Source organism: Carassius auratus, chromosome 27, assembly GCF_003368295.1.
Source record: "Carassius auratus strain Wakin chromosome 27, ASM336829v1, whole genome shotgun sequence".
In the NCBI taxonomy this organism is placed as follows: Eukaryota; Metazoa; Chordata; class Actinopteri; order Cypriniformes; family Cyprinidae; genus Carassius; species Carassius auratus.
The window spans coordinates 6,712,344-6,733,839 of record NC_039269.1 but is presented as its reverse complement, the minus strand read 5'-3'; the positions used below and the strand labels follow the sequence as shown (position 1 = coordinate 6,733,839).

The following is a 21,496-nucleotide window of genomic DNA, read 5'->3' as shown; positions in this document are numbered from 1 at the left end:
TCATCATTATATTAAAGATCAAAATGTAAATAAGATTTATAAATTATCTTAAAATTGTAATTACAGTATACAAATTTAATATACAAAATTATGAGATAACTAGACGAAAGTTTTATGCTTTTCATTGCATTAGCATCGCAACGAGTCAATCTTTTGTCCAGTTCGGCTCGGTGTTCATCTTCAGCTCTCTCTTCACAGCAGTTCAGTCAGGCAAATGATTCAGTTCGATTTGGTGAACTGGTTCAAAAAGATCCGGTTACATCGAATGATTCGTTCGCGAACCGGATATCACAAACTGCTTTGTTTTGAACTCTCTCTCACATAGACACGGAAGAGAAGACAATGCTGAATAAAGTCTTAGTTTTTGCTATTTTTGGACCAAAATGTATTTTCGATGCTTCAAAATATTCTAACTGTCCCTCTGATGTCACATGGACTACTTTGATGATGTTTTTCTTACCTTTCTGGACATGGACAGTAGACCGTACACACAGCTTCAATGGAGGGACTGAGAGCTCTCGGACTAAATCTAAAATATCTTAAACTGTGACTCAAAGATGAACGGATGTCTTACGGGTTTGGAACGACATGAGGGTGAGTTATTAATTACATAAGTTTCATTTTTTCGATGAACTAACCCTTTAAGACTTCTTTTGTGCTCCAGGGTCACATATTGTTTTTATGTAGACTTTTAAACCAAAGTCGGCTTATATGAGGTCAAATGTTTTTCCTAAGATTCATATAATATTTCAGAAGAGCTAAACCTCTATTTGTAAACAATGTACAATTGACAGAAGCTCTTTAATGGTCTTTACTTTCCTTGACAGCAATATAGTCACAAAACAAACGTGTAGACGTCATCGCCTCTACGTCGGTTGCGCTTCCGCTCGCCCCGTGACGTCACCGCGCTCGAGTGGGAGTCGAGTCTTCTCCGGAATCGTTTGCTTTCGTTTCTGCACGAGCTCCTCGCGCGCCGTTTCCTTCTCTTCACTTCGAACCAAAACAAACGTCTGTCGCTCGTTTCCCCGCACCGCTGAGGGATTACTCGGTGTCTCTTGCGATAAAGGCGGCCAGCGAAGCAAGGAAAAGATGAGTGTGGAGGCGTACGGGCCGAGCTCGCAGACGCTCACCTTCCTGGACACGGAGGAAGCGGAGCTGCTCGGGGCCGACACGCAGGGCTCCGAGTTCGAGTTCACCGACTTCACGCTGCCCAGCCAGACCCAAACTCAGGGCCACACCCAGAGTCAACTCGACAGCCAGGTATAAACACACAAAACACAGAATAAAGCGTTATGTCAGGTGGCTTTCAACGCGTTTGAGTCCAAATATGGCGAGCTAGCAGGCGTTAGCCGCGCGTTAGCGTTAGCAACGACAGAGCAGGCCGCCAGAAGAGAGAGGGAGAGAGTTTTCAGGGGGACTTTTGTGAACTACAGAAGTGTACAAATACAAGTTTAATATGCTAATAAACTAAACTACATATAAAAGCTCCTATTTTACTATCTGTGGTGAAGTACGTTACGTCAAAAACCTTGTTTTGGTTGATTAGCTGCAGATCTCAGGTGTATTTGCGTACTTTCAGAATGAACTAACTTACACTTGTGTTGATAATAAACTATTTTCTTATAATACTTATCAGCATGTCATAACAGCTTATTCTCAGAGATGTTGTTTTATTACAGTTAGCTGCAGATGACAGGTGTGTCTTTGTTTACTATATTCATGTTATATTAATGATGTGTTGCAGTGCTGTGTGAGATATTTCTTAACTATTTTGGTGTTATAATAACATCTTATTTGACTTTTAACACGTGTTATATTGTTTATGGCACAGGTTTATGTGTTTCAGAATGACTATTGAATTACAACTTTTTTTAGGCGCATATTTGATTAGAGGGGATTAGTTTGTATGGTAATAATTATAACTTGCAGATGTGTTTAAATTGTAATTATTTTATTAAATTGTTGTTTTCTTAGCTTTTTATGTTTTATCTGGTTACTGTGCATTAGCAGAAGCTTTCAAAACATCTGTTTTCTTTTTTGTTTGAAGTATATGCAGCTGAGTAAGTTGTTTCAGTTAATCATTTGTATGTTTCTACTTGATTTAACTGCGTTTCTGTTTGGTGTAAGTTGCAGATGTGTGTGTTTTGAGGGTTGAATGTGCACTGGATTGAATCTCCTGGTTTCACGCTTGGACAATTTGAGATTTGTTTGAAAACGGTGGTGTTAAGGTGAAATATTTTGCGTTTAGGTGAATGGGCCTGATGGTGTTCTGCCCAACGGAGACGATGCAGTGGTGAAGACCAGCCAACTTCTGGCTGAGCTGAACTTTGAGGAGGATGAGGAAGATACTTACTACACTAAAGATTTGCCGGTGCACGCCTGCAGGTACGGATAACACACCTGCCCTGATCTCTCGCGCTGTTATCATGTGTCTGTAGCTGTGAGAGAAATAAAATAATGCACGATTCTCTGAAATGCAAATTTTGTGTTTGAAGGTAGTTATAATGATCTGTTGCAGTGGTTGTGTGAGAGATTTCTTAACTATTTTGGTGTTATAATAACATGCATCTTTTTTTGTTTTTTAACATGTGTTATGATAGGTAAAAATTGATAGCCTGAATGCACTGTAAGTCGCTTTAGATAAAAGCGTCTGCTAAATGCATAAATTTATTTATTTATTGTTTATGTCACAGGTTTATGTGTTTCAGAATGACTATTGAATTACAACTGTTTTTAAGAGCATATTTGATTAGAGGGGTTTCGTTTGTTTGGTAATAAATATAACTTGCAGATGTGTTTAAATGGTTATTATTTTATTAAATTGTTATGTTAGCTTTTGTGTTTTATCTGGTTACTGTGCATTAGCTGCAGCTTTTTATATGATTGTGTAAAGGGAAGTTTATATTTTCAGACTTAATTCTGTCATTATTTTCACCAATAACCTTTCCCAGTTTTAATTGTATTTTTATTTTATATATTCATAATCTGTAATTCCTATTTCATCTGATTATAATCAAATAGCAAATATTTTGAAATTTGTTCATCAAAGATTCCTAAAAAGTTATGTAATGCGATTTCCACTAAAATATGAAGCAGCACAACTGTTTTCAACATTGATAATAATCAGAAATGTTTCTTGAGCAGTATATTACAATGATTTCTGTAGATAACGTGGCACTGAAGACTGGAGTAATGATGCAGAACAACACAGGAATTAATTACAATAGAAAGACGTTATTAAAATAGAAAGACGTTATTTGATAATTGTAATAATATTTCAGTATATTACTGCACTTACCGTATTTGTGTTCAAGTAAGTTAATCTTTGATTAGCAGAAAAGACTAGGGAACTTTAATAAATCATACTGAAATTTCGAATGGTATTGTATGCAAGTATTATCATTTTGTGAGCTGGTTTTTGTGTGTTTGCAGCTACTGTGGCATCCATGATCCAGCATGTGTTGTCTATTGCAACACCAGCAAGAAATGGTTCTGCAACGGCCGCGGAAACACCTCTGGCAGGTGAGTGCACCAGTCCAATCATTTGGTTAACCAGAGCATTTTTAAAACTTAAAATGATTATTCTTGTCACATTTGATATTTCAGTCATATTGTGAACCACTTGGTGAGGGCTAAATGTAAGGAGGTGACGCTGCATAAGGACGGGCCGCTGGGAGAGACGGTTCTGGAGTGCTATAACTGCGGCTGCCGTAATGTGTTCCTGCTCGGCTTCATCCCGGCTAAAGCCGACTCTGTCGTGGTGCTTCTGTGCAGGTGACACATTTGCCTTTCATTCTGACTCACAAACTCAGATTCAGTAATTCTGGGAAAAAAAAAGTTTATTTTGATTAGGTTGACCCAAATCTAATTTGATGTCTTGTAGGCATCAGTAATTAAAGTGAGGTTTAGTCATTGGTTTTAGTAACAGCAACAAAAATCATGCTGGATGTATGACACAATATGTATTTACAAGATTTATTTAAGATTGATAATGTGGAGCTTTTAGACACTTTTGCATTTGTGACGGTACATGCTTTCTGAAAATGTGACATGGGAAAGTCCCATGTATTTTCAATTTTACGTAATAAAGTTGAGTGGGTGTGTAAGGAACCAGGTCTGTACTTTATGCACCTCGTGTGCTAGCATAATTGCTTTTAATGTGTCTGTGATTGCATATTCATAGATAAATGCATAAATGTTTTATGTAAATTTTATAAATATTTTAATAAATGCATAAATTAAATCAATGCATACAAACACAATTTTTTTTTTGTGTGGAGTTGACCTCATGTTGACTGAATTAATTTTATTTTATATTTAATTCGAGCAGTCATAGGTGTACATACATATTATTTCAATTTACATATAGTACTCCATGAAATCATAAAGTGTCTTTTGCAATCTGAAAATTTATATGTATATAAATATACAGTACATACCAATAGTTTGGAAACATTACTATTTGTAATGTTTTTTTAAAGAAGTTTCTTCTGCTCATCAAGCCTGCATTTATTTGATCAAAAATACAGAAATCCTTTTTTTTTTTTTTTAGTATAAAAAAAAAAAGAAGCTATGTTTTTAAAATATAAATATTTTGTAATAACAATATACACTACTGGTCAGTAACTTGGGGTCAGTAATTTTTTTTCCTTTTTTTTTTTTAAAATAAAATCAATACTTTTATTCAGCGAGGATGTGTTAAATTGATAAAAAGTGATAGTAAAGAAAATATATTATTAGATTTTTTTTTATTTTGAATAAATGCAGTTCTTTTTAACCTTTTATTGATCAAATATATTAGACAGCAGAACTGTTTGCAACACTCATAATAAATCAGAATATTAGAATGATTTCTAAATGATCATGTGATCGACTGATGTTACATGTGACACTGAAGCTGGAGGAATGATGCTGAAAATACAGCTTTGCATCACAGGAATAAATTATTTCTTTAAAGTATATTCAAATAGAAAACTATTATTTTAAATTGTAATAATAATTCACAATATTACTGTATTTTTCTGTATTTTTGATCAAATAAATGCAGGCTTGATGAGCAGAAGAAACTTCTTTCAAAAACAGTAAAACTACTCATGTTTCCAAACTTTTGGTCTGTACTGTATATATAATTTTTTTTAAAAATGTTTGTTATTTGAAAAGTTTTGTGAAAATGTAATCACACCACTCGACGCTCTGAAACCACAACAGTCTATATTTTTATATATTTTTTTAATCTGGTGCTGGTTTTATCAGAAGCTGTCCACCATTGCTTATCAAGCGTGTGCAGTGCCTCTGTTTCATGGGTGTGTGTGTGTGTGTGTGTTCAGGCAGCCGTGTGCCAGTCAGAGCAGTCTGAAGGACATTAATTGGGACAGCTCTCAATGGCAGCCCCTCATCCAGGACCGCTGCTTCCTGTCCTGGCTGGTGAAGATCCCGTCCGAGCAGGAGCAGCTGAGGGCACGTCAGATCACCGCACAGCAGATCAATAAACTCGAGGAGCTCTGGAAGGTATCATGAACTTTCTCATGCACACAAACACAGTTTCCAGCATGATATTGTTGTATGACTGGACGCTCTGTCACGTTTGCAGGAAAACCCAACGGCGACCCTGGAAGATTTGGAGAAACCTGGAGTGGACGAGGAACCTCAGCACGTTCTGCTGCGATATGAAGATGCCTATCAGTACCAGAACATCTTTGGGCCGCTGGTCAAACTAGAGGCTGACTATGACAAGAAACTCAAAGAGTCCCAAGTATGAAAACCATTCTGCTCTTCAGTTATTCCTGTGGTTAAACTAGTGATGATGCAATAGACCTTTGGTTAACTTTCTGCTTGAATTATGGAGTGCAACAGAGGGCATTCATTTTCTTCATTAGTGTTGTTGTTCACCAGGAAATTGTAATGTTAGACTGTGAATGTCAAAACATGTGATATTTATTCTGCTTGCTTGTCTCCTGTCTTTTTCATTCAGACTCAAGACAATATAACAGTGAGGTGGGATTTGGGACTGAATAAAAAGCGGATAGCTTATTTCACTCTGCCCAAGACGGATTCAGGTGGTAATAATTACTTTCATCATCTTCTGTGTCTACCAGTGGTTCATATCCATCCCATCCCTAACACGTGTCCCATGCATCCCTCATCGATGTGTGCACGGAGCCTAGTGCGCACGCGTGTGTGTGCATGTGTGTTTGTGGTGCTGTACTGTGTATGTGATGGATATATAGCTCGATTATTGTTAGAAGAGCATAAATCCACAGGATGTGGTCTCTCTGACTGTGTTTTCTCTGTGTGGTTGATGTTTATTAGACATGCGACTGATGCAAGGAGACGAGATCTGTCTGCGGTATAAAGGAGACATGGCTCCGCTGTGGAAAGGGATCGGACACGTCATCAAAGTCCCGGACAGTATCCTTTCAGCAATGATCAAACTCGCTGTTGTCACACAATGACAGCTATTATTTTCTCTTGATAATGTGCTAAGGCATGCATTAATGACTTGAAAAGCAACCACCCAGAACATCCTTGTAACTACATAGCAACATAATTGCAACCTCTGCAGAGCACATGCATCGTGAGTTTTGCAATCACTGTTTATATCAGTAGATTCCTTTAACCAAGACCCTCTCAGATTATGGAGATGAAATCGCAATCGAGCTGCGCAGCAGTGCTGGTGCACCTGTGGAGGTAACACATAACTTCCAGGTGGACTTTGTCTGGAAATCCACATCTTTTGACCGGTTAGTCCTACTATCACTTACACTTTCACTAGTCCATTAAACTACATATATATAGTCCATTAAATTATATACCGGTTTTATTTGTTTTATTATTAGTTTTTAGTCATTTAAATGTAATGTCTTGTCAACTAGCTTAAATAAAATAATAAATAAAATTGGATAAAAAAAAATATATATATATCTTATTCACCCTAAAAATCAAGGTAAACTAAATAAAAATGTAAAAAAAGAAATGCTGAAGCTAGCTGAAATCAATTAATTTGTTGCATGCATTTTGTTTCTGTAAACCTTTTTTTGCATGTGGCAGAAATGTGTTTTTATTTTTGGTTTAGTTACCCTATATAATTATGCAATTAAACATGCAATTACAATCAATGGAGACCTTGAGCTTTCTGAGTCTAAAAAGATTTAATTGCATAACAAACTACATGAACTTCACTCTGTTTTTCACATTAAGACTTCACAGGGTATGTATTTCAATTAGAGATGTTCCGATACCCTTTTTCTCTTCCCGATACCGATTCCGATACCTGGGCTCAGGGTATCGGCCGATACCGAGTACTGATCCGATACCTGGGTGTGTATCTGTATATACAGCTGTATATACTACTAGCCCTGTGTAAATTGCTAGAATTCTTTTTATGGTGTGCTTCAGACAGATCCCTCAATAAAACATGAACAAATACATGGTGAACTACTGTATTTATTACAGTATTTTTATTATCTAACATGAATTTGACAGTATTATTTATTTTCATATGCAAAAAAGAACTTGCATATGCATATGCAGCCAAAAATCTAACACCGCAAACTAAAAAAGGTATTTAAGTTTTACAATATAACTGTATAAAAAAACTGCAACAAATAAGTCTAGGAATATAAAAAAAAGATCTATTAATCAGATAATCTCTTTACAACAAAACAAGTAAAAAACAAGCAACCATCTAGGCATAATTATTATTATTATAGAGACGTATTATTATTACTGTAGGCTACAACAGTAGCTTTATATATTGTCAATTTACTCATGTAAACCAAACATTTATTTTAATGGGCTGCCATGAAGATCTTTGAGTGTCTGTGTTTATGATATGACAGTATTCTCAAATGAAACGGTAAATTCTCATGAAGTGACGGTTTATGCGTTCGTGTCCTCATGACACACAGCAGAGACTACAAAACAGCGAGCTCTCGCGCATCTGTGCCAGTCACCCACAGAGATGTAGATTTTGCGGGAGTAATATTTAAATAGTATTTTGCAGTTTAATATTCACAGACACTAGTATATATTCGGCTACTGTCTGGAGCCCTGCGCTTTGACTTACACGGAAGCGACTGAACGCAGCTGCCGGTACTGAATATACTTGAGAGTCTGTAACTACCGGTACTACAGAGACATACTGCTAACCACTGATCTATAATATAGTAGCGGCTTCACTGTCTTTTGGCAGTTTAGAATGTGATGAGTGATCCAGTCATATATAGATAAGGGCTGCTAACGCGTTTTCATTTCTTCTTCGCTGCTCTAAACAGGGGTTGCTTGTGGCAACACAGCACAACTTCCTGTGTTTTCAATGCATTTTGAGCAGCGAAGAAGAACCGTGCAGCGGTTAGGCAAAGCTTGCGGTCATAACTAGGTCTTTTTTAAGAAAATGGTATCGGATCGGTATATGGGTTCATGTACTCGCCGATGCCGATGCCAGAATTTGTTGTGGTATCGGAGATATTTCCGATACTAGTATCGGAATCGGAACAACTCTAATTTCAATGCATGAGTCTCTCAGACTCCTCCTGTGACACTTTTATTAATCTTTTGCGACTTTTTCAAAGCTTGAAAGCTCCAGTCCTGATTATTTGTAATTTTGTGACGGTCTAATAATCTATGGTGGACACACAGTTCAACTTTTTCTTTGTGTTTTGTAGCATGCAGAGCGCCCTGAAGACGTTTGCTGTGGACGAGACCTCTGTGTCCGGCTACATCTATCACAAGCTGCTGGGTCACGAGGTGGAGGACGTTATCATCAAATGCCAGCTGCCCAAACGCTTCACTGCGCAGGGCCTGCCAGATCTTAACCACTCACAGGTAGAGAGCTGTCTAAAGCCTTCGATTCAGCCCTTGCTCTTCAGGTTTCTGAGACTCAAGGTGTTGTGCAACAATGTAGGTTTATGCTGTGAAGACGGTGCTGCAGCGACCCCTGAGTCTGATCCAGGGGCCTCCAGGAACCGGAAAGACTGTCACCTCTGCCACCATCGTCTATCATCTGGCCAGACAGGGCAATGGGTGAGACTTGTTCCCTCGCAACAGTGTTTCCACTTACATTTCCAATGCATTTTGCAATTTCAACATGAAATAAAGTTAATTTACTTTGCTACTATATTTAAAATTTAAAATCATATGTCGTTTTAACATTTCTGTATTGTTAGACTCCTATGATTTCCACAATGTTAATTAACAGTATAACACAGAATATCATAGTATTTGGTCAATTTTAAATGCATCAATCAAGAGAAAAGTTGTACACTTAACTTGTGATATTGACTAGTGTCTGTGAATATTACAACAGAAAAGACTACGATTTAAATATGAAGAGATTAAGATTAGGTTGAAAAAATTGTGTCATTAAAATGACCTATAATATATTTTTTCCCTTACTTTAAGTTTTTGTTGCATGCTTTAATTTAAAGCATAAACCTTCTAGTGCTGTTGTGCAGCACTTTGCTTAGCAAAATGTTAATTTGATCAAATTTTATAAGATTAATTAAATTAATATTTTATGGCTTTGTGTGATTATCAGTGGTTTTGATATGTCTGAATTAAATCAAAATAAAAACAGACTTAAAAAATATATTGTATGCATGTTACACATGCTTTTTGAGTTGTAAAATGTAATTTTACCATAAAAAAAAATCCAAAAATAAAAAAAAGAAAGGAAAAAAAGGATTCTAGGAAGATGTAAAGATAAAAATGATTTTAGAAAAAATATGGCCGTATAATATCAACTGAGTGTTTGCATTGTGTCTGTTTTTATTGTTTAGTCCGGTTCTGGTTTGTGCTCCGAGTAACATCGCAGTGGATCAGCTGACAGAGAAGATCCATCAGACGGGACTGAAGGTGGTTCGTCTGTGCGCTAAGAGTCGTGAGGCCATCGATTCCCCGGTGTCTTTCCTGGCTCTGCACAATCAGATCCGCAACATGGACAGGTGCAGACATTTCTGTTCTTAATGCTCACTGTTTGACCCTCTGTGTTTGTGTTATGAATGGTGTGCAGAGGTTGGCATCCCTATAATTGTCACTCAGATTTAGGGTTGAGATTTTTTTATCTTAATCCAGCAATGTCTATTTCATTTCGAATGCTTGGCAGAGATCTCATGAGGACTGATGTGTGTCTGTGTTTTTTGCAGCATGCCAGAGTTGCAGAAACTGCAGCAGCTGAAGGACGAAACTGGCGAGCTGTCGTCTTCTGATGAGAAACGCTACCGAGCTCTCAAACGAACCGCTGAGAGAGAGCTGCTCATGGTACATGTCTGACTTCACCAAATGCTGGAATTGCACAGCATTGTCAAGCTTTTCTAGTGCATTTTCTGTGTGTTTATTTATATAAACGCTGCAGGCGGTGGAGCACAATAATGCTGAAGCAGTTTTCTTTGGCAAAGGAAATGGGGAATGTTTTTGTGTGGTGCATTTTCCCCTGCAGTTAGCACATGCACACACACACACACAATGAAAAAGTTGAATTTTTTTCTTTGCATGCATGATCCATTAGCCCATCTGTAGCACAGGCCTGCACACATCATTCTCTCTCTCTGTTCCTCAGAATGCAGATGTGATCTGCTGCACATGTGTGGGTGCGGGTGACCCTCGCCTGGCTAAGATGCAGTTTCGCTCCATCCTCATCGATGAGAGCACACAGGCCACGGAGCCCGAGTGCATGGTGCCAGTGGTGCTCGGGGCCAAACAGGTATGTGACGGGCCAATTATCACACGGTGAATGTTACCACACATATACTTTACATTACCCAAACACACCACAGTTTCTGGAAAACAAGTCACTTGAATACATGTCACACTGGGTCAAAATTGCATTGTTGAGAAAAAAAGTCATGTTTTGTTTATACAATCTGAAATCATGTAAATTACTGATGATAAAATGTGTATTAGTTTCACTCCAAATATTATGTGTTATTATTTGGGTTGTCAGTTTCACACGTTAACTTTAAGTAGTTGTGAAAAAAATAACTTGATTAAAATATTTAAGCACAGTTAATGCATTGGCCTCTTGCATTACATACAGTTGATTGTTGAGAAATGTGATCCTGGAGCACAAAACCAGTCATAAGTCACTTTGGGTATATTTGTAGCAATGGTCAAAATTATCGTTTTTTTTCTTTTATGCCAAAAATCATTAGGATATTAAGTAAAGATCATGTTCCATGAAGATATTTTGTAAATTTCCTATCATAAATATATCAAAACATACTTTTTGATTAGTAATATGCATTGCTAAGAATTCATTTGGACAACTTTTAAGGCTTTTTCTTAATATTTAGATGTTTCTGCATCCTCAGATTCCAGATTTTCAAATAATTGTGTCTCTGCCAAATATTTGTCTTTCCTAACAAACCTTACATCAATGTGAAGCTTATTTATTCAGCTTTCAGATGATGTATAAGTCTTGATAACCGATATCACAAGAGTGCTGTTTTTGTCCCGAATTGACAATGTAAAAAAATAATAATAATAATGACTAAAACAACTAAATTACTACCACTTTAACTACAATTAAAAGAAAAGAAAAGTTCAGGATATTTAAAAAAAAAATCGTAAATAACATTGGTTTTAATTGTATACAAAACAAGGATGAATATGAAAATAAGTATAAATAGATATACACTGTAATGGTGTTCCTTATAAAAAACATTTACCATAAACACCAAGGCTAACCGAATAACCAGCTCATAGGAAATGAATTTGAATAAACTCTACATTAATTTCTTTCCTTACAAGCACAAACTGCATAAAAGTTCAAAGTGTGGAGATGAAATAATGAAATAATACGTTTTTTACTCACCCTTACATTTACTACCAGTATTTTCTACATTAAAAAACAAACAAACAAAGAATGTTAATGACTTGCAAACAAGTAAAAATATATCTAAACTACAGTTTCTCTACTTTGCAACATTGAAGGAATATTGAGTTTTTCATCATAAGTATATACAGCAGTACCGTATTTTTCGGACAATAAGTCGCACCTGAGTATAAGTCGCATCAGTCCAAAAATACATCATGACGAGGAAAAAAACATATATAAGTCGCACTGGACTATAAGTCGCATTTATTTAGAACCAAGAACCAATAGAAAACATTACCGTCTCCAGCCACGAGAGGGCGCTCTGTGTTTTCAGTGTAGACTACAGGAGAACTGAGCAGTATAGAGCGCCCTCTGCCGGCTGGAGACGGTAATGTTTTCTCTTGGTTCATTTCTCACGGTTCATGTCAAATTAATTTTGATAAATAAGTCGCACCTGACTATAAGTCGCAGGACCATTCAAACTAAGAAAAAGAGTGCGACTTATAGTCCGGAAAATACGGTATTTAGGTGTTAAAAAAAGTGACTTTTACTCTGGAACAGTCAGATTTTTGTATAAATGTTCTGTTTAGTAACTGTACCGTCTTCTCCCTCTGACAGCTGATTCTGGTGGGTGACCACTGTCAGCTGGGTCCTGTGGTCATGTGCAAGAAAGCAGCTAAAGCAGGTCTGTCTCAGTCTCTGTTTGAGAGGCTGGTGGTCCTGGGCATCAGACCCATCCGTCTGCAGGTGCAGTACCGCATGCACCCGGCCCTCAGCGCCTTCCCTTCAAACATCTTCTACGAGGGCTCTCTGCAGAACGGGGTCACCGCCAGTACGTCTTCTCAAGTTTAATTATTTTTTTTGAATATAGTTCTATGTAGTTGATATTGCACTACGTCAGTATAGATCATAGAGACAACATTTTTGTGTAGCCGCATGATGATGTTCTGTTCTGTTCTCCAGCCGATCGCATCAAGAAAGGCTTTGACTTCCAGTGGCCTCAGCCCGATAAGCCCATGTTTTTCTATGTAACTCAAGGCCAGGAGGAGATCGCAAGCTCTGGCACCTCCTATCTCAACAGGTACATTTGAACACCATATCCCACTCTTAACACACATATCTGATGCATATTGTGCACGCAATAACACTTTCTCAAAACAGCAAGACTCAATCTGATAGGTTGGCTTCACACTGTCTCTGGGAGTCAGGGCCAGAGTAGTTAAAAAACTAATTACTGTATTCCTGTGTATATCAGTTGTTATATAAGATTTTAGATGTATGCCTCTATACATCACATAAAATGACCTGTTAAATTTTTTTTTTAATTGTTATTATTCCTAGAAAGTAATTTTTCAACCACAGTAAAGAACACCATCACTTTACAGTAATTCAGCCTGAAATCAGAAATGTTGACCTCCAACATGAGTCTTTTCCTGTGGTCTGAATTTAAAAGCAAATTCATTATTTGCCACTAGGTGGCGCTTTTAGAGCAGGAAAAATAGCTGTTTTCCTGGTAATGCTGCATCATCATTCATTACAGGCCAGATGAAATGAACATGAGACCAATCATGGCAGATTAGCATCATGCAAAGTGTTTTTCACACATGCCGGTGTGATAAAATCTTCTGTGTGTTCAGGACCGAGGCGTCTAATGTGGAGAAGATCACCACCCGTCTGCTGAAAGCTGGAGCCAAACCCGACCAGATCGGCATCATTACACCCTACGAGGGTCAGCGCTCTTACCTGGTGCAGTACATGCAGTTCAGCGGCTCTCTGCACACCAAACTATACCAGGTACAGAGTCCAGACTACACCTATAGACTGATTTCAGCCGTTCTGTTGCATAAGTGTACTCTAGACACTCACTGGGGCATTCTAGGGTGTCAAGAAAAGCGCATTTTGCTGTGAGATTGTTATTGCTGTAGTACTTAATGGCTGTTTGGCATCCAGTGTGTCAGTGATGTATTGATGTGTCTCTGTGTGTGTGTCTACAGGAGGTGGAGATCGCCAGCGTGGATGCGTTCCAGGGCAGAGAGAAGGACTTCATCATCCTGTCTTGTGTCAGAGCTAATGAGCACCAGGGCATCGGCTTCCTGAACGACCCGCGACGTCTCAATGTGGCACTAACCAGAGCCAGGTAACAATAGCAGACTTAGATTAAAAATTACACCTCATGTTACAGTCAGTGTCATTCAGCTGTCTGCATGCACGGCAGAGATGCATTTAAACTAAAATGTTTAACACAGACAAAATTGCAGATTCCAGTCATAAAAATGGAGTTTGCTTTATAAAACAGAATGTCACAGGATATGGCAAGTTTTGGCAGAATAAATAAAAATAGTGCTATAAACTTGATCTGTTTTTGCATGTCTCGGTTTCATCTACTACTCGCGCTGAAGCACACATGATGTGTTTGTGGTGTTTTTAGTGTCTGTCACCTTAATAAAATGAGGAAATGAACACGCAAACTTCTCCAGAGCTGCTCTGAGAGTCACTTCCCCAGCATTTCACCATTTCATTAGAAAAACTATGGTTAGATACACACACAAACTCAAAGGTCTTCGCCACAAACCACCAAAATAAAAGTTTGGTTTTATTTTAAGAAAGTATGACTATTGTATTTTTTATTGTTTTGTTATATTGCATGTTTTGTAGAGTATATGTGCTACTACATGTGTGCTAAGTAGTAATAAAGAATAACGTATTTTATTAAATATGAAATAAACAATTTTTATTCATGTTTTAATTTATACGGCAAACTTTTGTGTGTGTGTGCGCAGCACTTTGTCAACAAATAAAATTTAATTTCCACTTTATTTGAATTTAAAAAATGTATTAAATTTACATTTAATTTGATTGTCTCTGATAATAATTGTAAAATATAAAACACAGAAAAAGTAAAATAGACAACAGAATTTCTTAGATGACACATTTCATAGGGCAATATTTGTGCTAAAATTTCAATAGATTGTAGCATTTTTAAGAATTCAGTTTTTTTTAGACATGCTCTTTGGTCATTAAATTTGGAATGCAGAAATTTTTTAATGAAATGTTGAAATTTGAAGTTTTGTGAAACATTGTATATGCATTGTATATGTTATGCATTTGTGCACATGTGTAGGTTGATAGCTCAAGTGTGTGTGTGTGTGCAGATATGGCGTGATCATTGTGGGCAACCCTAAGGCTCTGTCCAAGCAGCCTCTGTGGAACCACCTGCTCAACTACTACAAGGAGCAGAAGGTTCTGGTGGAAGGACCGCTCAACAACCTGAGAGAGAGCCTCATGCAGTTCAGCAAACCACGCAAGCTGGTCAACACCATCAACCCTGTGAGTAACGCACACACACCAATCAGGGTTAATTCTAGTGCAGAAATAGTCATGTTTTCTGTGCATGCAAATCTGATTAATTACAACATGCATTTATTACAACATGCATCTGTAACACTACATTCACCATCAAGGTAACAAAGAAGTTTCAAATAAGGGGGAAAAACACATGTATATAACACAATATTTCTGCTAATAATGGAAATTGTGTTTCAGGGAGCTCGTTTCATGAGTACTGCCATGTATGACGCGAGAGAGGCCATGATTCCTGGATCTGTGTATGATCGCAGCAGCACTGGTGAGAAAACCATCACATACCACTGCTTACATCTCAGTGCAGCTGCAGTAGATTTGTACTAATTTAGTTTCATATTTACAAATAGAATTTTTATTTGTATTTTTGTTGTTGATCAACATGATCAAACTCATTTGATTTGGTTAGTTTAAGCATCAACCAAAATAATCCAGTGTTATTCTGTTAACGTTAACTAAAACTGAAACCATAAAATCACTTGAAGTAAAAAAAAAAAATCTAAAATTGAAATAGAATATATGTAAAATTAAAAAACAATTTTAAACAAAAATACATACAAAGGACGAGAAAAAAATATATAAGTATTTTACATAATTTTTTTAAAACATTAATATACAAAATAAAGATATTTAATTCACAATATGAACAAGAATTGTAATAGTATATTAGTGATAATAAAATAACCCTGTTGTTTAATGACGAGAAAATGCTTATTTATAGAAAAAAAGTGTTATTTGGTATTTTTCTTGTTAATCAACAACCAAAAGAATCCAGTGCTATTCTGTTAACGTTTACTAAAACTGAAGCCATAAAGTCACTCAAAGTGTAAAAAAAAAAGTAATTGACATAAAATATGAAAACCGTGAACTTATTTTTAAATTAATATTGAAATCTAAATAAACTAATTAATAAAAATGCATGGATGAAACAGATTTTTAAACTAAAATAAATAAAAGATAACTATTTTATATAAGAATTTTAACATTAATATAAAAACTTAAAATATCTAATTCAAAAATGTTAATGATGTATCAATGATAATAACGCTGTTGTTTAATAATGAGGTGTTTTTGAAATGCTTATTTGTGGATAAATCTAAATGTAATTTGTCACTGCTTGTGTGTCTTTACAGGGCGTCCGTCTAATATGTACTTCCAGACTCATGACCAGGTGGGCATGATCGGGACCGGCCCGAACCCCATGGGCTCCATGAACATCCCCATCCCGTTCAATCTGATGATGCCTCCCATGCCTCCGCCTGGGTACCTGGGACAGGTGAACGGACCCGCTGCCGGTGAGAACAAGAAACCTGGACTAGCGTTACTAGTATTTTGTATTGCCTTTTTAATGACATTAGCTACTATGGGCAAAAATTCATCTCTCTATTTTTTGGCCGATTTTGCAACATGCAATGTATATATCTCAGTATTTTCATTTTTGTATCTGGATTTAAAAAAAAAAAAAAATGTATCCGTATTAAATATATATATATTATTACATACCGCTCAATGTTGTCCAACGAAACAGTAAGTGAATTTAACAATATAAGCCTATATATTATGTGCAAAAAAGCGTCAAAATCACATTTTATTCTAACATTGAAACATTACGATGTTAAAACATTAAAAGCAGTGCCATCATAAAAATACATTTACTTGTAAGTTTAAAATTCTACATGCATCACATTGACCAACTACAAATATTTCAGCCAGAATTATTGCGCTTCTGTTTCTGTTTCGTCTTCATCGTTCATTCACTGACGTCTCAAACTACTGTATATCGATCTAAGCTTATAAAGAATATATATATGGTAATAACTCGAAATACCACCCAGCCCCATTAGCTACTTTTAGAGAGATCTAAAAAGAAGCTATGGATGCAGTGACGAGAGGTGAAGCAGAACTGAATCATGAATATTATATAAATCAGTTCTCCCTCTGTTTACAGGTCGTGGTGCTCCTAAAGGTAAGACCGGGGGTCGTGGAGGTCGTCAGAGGAACCGTGGCACCGGTAATCACGGCAGCGGGCAGGCCAACATGTCAAGCAGCCAGGCCAGTCAGGATCTAGTGTCCCAGCCCTTCTCTCAGGGTCCACTGACCCAGGGCTACATCACCATGAGCCAGCCGTCACAGATGAGCCAGCCTGGACTGTCCCAGCCCGAGCTCTCTCAGGTGATCTCACATCACCACACTTCTATAAGAGGCTGTGTGACCTCGTTTAGTTAACTCTGTAGTTTTACATGTTGTTTTTGTCTTGTGTGTGTGTGTGAAACAGGATAGCTACCTGGGTGATGAGTTCAAATCCCAGATGGACGTGGCGCTTTCCCAGGATTCCACCTACCAGGGAGAACGGGCTTATCAACACGGAGGAGTGACGGGACTCTCACAGTACTAGAGTGTAAGAAGACACACACACACACACACACACACATACACCTTAAAAGACAAAGCATAGATGCAGAGTCAGATGTGCATTTTTTTTAAAAGAAATTAACATGTAAGGGCGCATTAAATTCATCAAATGTAACCTTAAAAAGAATGCATCAAAAGCTAAATCATGTTTTTTTGAACTTTCTACTCATCAAAGAATCCTGAAAAATAAAATGTTTATCAGTTTCCACATAGATATTGTATATATTTTTCTACAAAAATATTGTGCAGCACAACTGTTTCTACATTGATAGTAATCAGAAATGTTTCTTGAGCAGTATATTATTCTGATTTCTGAAGATCATGTGACACTGAAGACTGGAGGAATGATGCTGAAAAATCAGCTGTGCATCACAGGAATAAATTATATTTTACGATGTATTCAAATTGAAAAGTTAATAAATTGTTTAAATAATATTTCATGATATTACTGATTTTTTTTTTATCAAATAAATGCAGTCCAAAGACTTCTTTCAAACATTAAAAAATCTTACTTATTTGAACTGTTCATCATACATTAAATCATCTGTTTTATTGATGCCTAAGAGCCGATACCCAAAATGCATTGAGTTTTCCGGCACGTTATTTTTAAAATTTATTTTATGTATACCGTATTTTAAGTCGCACCTGAGTATAAGTCGCATCAGTCCAAAAATACGTCATGACGAGGAAAAAAACATATCTGGACTATAAGTCACATTTATTTAGAACCAAGAGAAAACATTACCGTCTCCAGCCACGAGAGGGCGCTCTATGTCTTCAGTGTAGACTACAGGAGCAATTTTGCCCTTTTCTCCATGGATTTTGTTTAGTTTTGTTCAGTTTTAAAAACAGCAGATAATTATGGTTCACAGTAACATCTTTGTGTTTTAATTCTGCTCCTCTTTTGCTCTAGCTGTTTATGAATGGAAAACATTGCTAACGCTGTCGTGTTCCTCCGTGTGTGTCCGCAGGTTGTTGGAACAGGAGCTAGGCCTGTGCTGTGCTTAGTTCATCAGCATTTTAAATATGGGTAAATATAAAAAAAGACCAAACATGGATGCCCGTTTACCACTGTTACAACTGAAGCACCATGGTGTGAGAGCAACAGGAGAGAATCAAACCAATCACAGGAGGGAGTAAAGCTGGACAGGACGAACGAGATCGTGTGAGTGGCGGACTGCACATCCACCATTCGTTGAGGACGGGGAGGAGAGGGGAGACGCAGTGTTAGGAGGAGACCAAACACGAGATCTTCGATCCGCAGCATGGAGGAGGCTCCTGGAGCGCAAGGGACCCTTCCCAGCATCCTCTCTCTCTCTCTCTCTCTCTCTCTCTCTCTCTCTCTCGCGCCTGGCTGCCGACGTCAGCCTCAGGCCTTGCCCTGTCAACAGAGACGGAGCCAAGATGAAGTTCTCTTAAAACTACCTGCAAAAGCCACGCTTGCTCTGTCGTCTCCACGAGCTGAGAGAGGGGGTGACGTATTTAAAGTAATTACAAACGCTTTCCAAGCAGCTGATTTTCAGGAAAATAGAGTTCCCATTAAAGTTGACATCTGACATTCAGGTTCTACCACCGCGCACATCTTTGAGAGAACGGACGCCTGCGGCCAAGAGTCTTCGTGTTTTGTTTTCGGAGCGCCTCTCGTCTCCATCCCGAGGTGCTAGGACACTCTGAAGGACGATTCAACTTTGAGGAACGTTTTCCGTCTGAAGTCCGTGCCGCGTCGAACGGAGGGCATGTCACATCTCATCCGCTCTCTGCTAGGTGATACGGGCTAGAAATAGCTTTGGGATGTTTAAAATTTCCTTTTTTTAGTATTCAGTTCTTTGCCGAGGGACCGACGGATCTATCCTTTCTTATTTTCCTCTGTTTTAAAACGTTTTTTTTGTCCCAAGTGCTCTATTTCAGCTTGCGGCTTCGAAAACCGATCCATAACCAGCCGGGATCTGTGGGTCAGGAAATCAAACTCGTTCATCCGGGTCTGTTCGATTTGATGTGTCAATCAAAGCAAACTCCTCCCACTGTACGATCAGGTGAAACGCGATCATCTGAGACAAAAATGTGTCAATCACAGCAAGCCCCGCCCACTGCTGTTCTGTCCAATCAGGTGAAACTTGCTCGTGTGACGCTGTTCGATTTGATGTGAGACGAATGTCAATCACAGTAAGCCCCTCCCACTGCTATTCTGTCCAATCAGGACGCAGTAATATTATCATTAAGCCCGAATTGCTTTAGTTGCGCCTCAAAGAAAGCGGAAGGAAATCGCCGCACCCAAGTAAAACACAGACAGGTGAGATACTCGCTGTTTTTGTGTCTGACCGTGAGAGGCTCGTCTTGCACTCTTGCGTTGTGATGATGATGATGATGATGACGATGTCAGTGAGAGCGAGCGGTTTTACGCCGCCAACAGGTGTGTGTGTGTTTGTGTGTTTCCAGAATGCCCTCCTTCATTATTATTTGTGTTATTATAGATTGTAGTTTTGCTTTTTGCCCCCATTCTATTTGCTTTTCCCTCTCTTCTTAATAGCTCACAGTTTTATTTGTTACGCGAAGTTCTCGTAACCTCTCTCAGTGTGGAAATTGCTCGAGTTTATTTGGTTTCGATGGACCCATTCAGAGTTTTACGGCAGCTTTTAACATCCGTTCTGACCGATACCAGTCGCCTCAACTTTGTACTTTTACTTTGGAGTGTTTATACCTTTGCTGTTACTCCACACTTGATATTACCCACCACTCGCATTTTATAGCATCGAGCACCGATTCGTTTTAAGTTCACATCCTTCGCTTTCTCTTTTTTTTCCTTTGCAAACAAGACAATCATGATTCGTTCATAACGGGGGTCGCAGAAATGTTTTTGCGACTTTCATGTTAACCTCTCATTTTAGTATGAACTCCTTTCTCTGAAATTCCTGTATACAGTTTAGTTTTCACCTTTCATACTTAAACTGTAAATATCAGTGCTCAGTTTTGACATCAGCCAGACTGTTGACAATGAGATACTAACATCCTCAACAAGGCCAAGGTGATCCACAGCGATGCTTTCTGGTTTTTATCGAGTACAAAGAGGTTCTGCTGCGAAAATTGCATCAAATTTGACTGAAATGTACAATGCATTTATATGCTTTAACTTGCAATGAAGAGGAACACTGGAAAAACATCAGGTTATGAAGTATAATTCAGGATTTTGTTTTGTGGAAAAGTTTTCACCCCCACAATATGTACTTCTTAATGTTATGAATAAATGTTGCTTTCTTTCACCCGATGGCGTTCTCTGTTCTTCATCGTCTTGTGTATGATCTTTAATGCAGCTTAGATATTGGGGTTTTTTGTCCTTCTTTTTGTGTGCGCGCACATTTTTGGAATTGTAAATGAAAGCTTGTTTCCGCCACAAAATACAAATTTATTTAAAGTTATAATTGCAATTTGCAATTCAGATTTTTGAAGAATTTTTATGTAAAATTTGAAGAAAAACTCTTTTTCTTGCACTTCCAAGTATGCATTGTGCATTGTATTTACTTTTTCCTCTGGATTCTGAGTTTATATCTTGCTATTTTTTTTTCCTGCCACAGAAAAAAAAGTTTTTCATTTTTTTCGCTTTTCTCTTGCAATTCCGACTTTTTTTTTTTTCTTCTCAGAATTGCAAGAAAAAGTGGATTGTGAGATGTCATGTTACCTTAATTTTTCATCCTGTGGCAGAAACGAGCTTCCATTGCATTTTTAACCTGTTGTATGCTAGATTACAGCAAGGGAGCACACTTCATGTATTGACTTTTTCACAACCTGATTTCTGTGGTCTCGAGTGAAAAGACAATTGCATGTGAAAGACTGTTTAGATTTAAGACGCTTGTTCATGATGTGTATATCCTTAATAAAAAAGGAATGTTAAATCCTATAAATACAGTAAGAACTTGC

General features: G+C 37.6%; 1 protein-coding gene across 2 annotated transcripts; it reads left to right on the top strand.

Annotated features, from left to right (window-relative positions):
* Positions 1 to 897: 897 nt before the first annotated feature.
* Positions 898 to 20,844, top strand: LOC113045250 (regulator of nonsense transcripts 1-like). Of its 2 annotated transcripts, none has more exons than XM_026205494.1 (24): positions 898 to 1,260; positions 2,249 to 2,385; positions 3,433 to 3,522; positions 3,607 to 3,774; positions 5,328 to 5,508; positions 5,591 to 5,752; positions 5,972 to 6,056; positions 6,310 to 6,408; positions 6,632 to 6,740; positions 8,664 to 8,823; positions 8,903 to 9,021; positions 9,777 to 9,941; positions 10,143 to 10,257; positions 10,556 to 10,699; positions 12,431 to 12,644; positions 12,776 to 12,893; positions 13,450 to 13,606; positions 13,807 to 13,949; positions 14,965 to 15,139; positions 15,356 to 15,437; positions 16,306 to 16,467; positions 17,121 to 17,344; positions 17,448 to 17,570; positions 18,556 to 20,844. In XM_026205494.1, exons 1-23 carry the CDS (start codon positions 1,090 to 1,092, stop codon positions 17,565 to 17,567), a joined length of 3,300 nt encoding a protein of 1,099 aa, XP_026061279.1. In that variant the 5' UTR covers positions 898 to 1,089; the 3' UTR covers positions 17,568 to 17,570; positions 18,556 to 20,844. The 2 variants fall into 2 exon arrangements, with proteins under 2 accessions (XP_026061279.1, XP_026061277.1); XM_026205492.1 differs by having other exon boundaries at positions 5,972 to 6,059.
* Positions 20,845 to 21,496: the final 652 nt, after the last annotated feature.

What these genes read in the sequence shown, in the direction of transcription:
- LOC113045250 (XM_026205492.1), top strand. Translation starts at nt 1,090, where the DNA reads ATGAGTGTGGAGGCGTACGGGCCGAGCTCGCAGACGCTCACCTTCCTG. An exon ending in GCCCAAGACGGATTCAGGTG is followed by an intron (nt 6,060 to 6,309) that starts GTAATAATTACT and finishes GATGTTTATTAG; the next exon opens with ACATGCGACTGATGCAAGGA. An exon ending in GTGGCACTAACCAGAGCCAG is followed by an intron (nt 13,950 to 14,964) that starts GTAACAATAGCA and finishes GTGTGTGTGCAG; the next exon opens with ATATGGCGTGATCATTGTGG.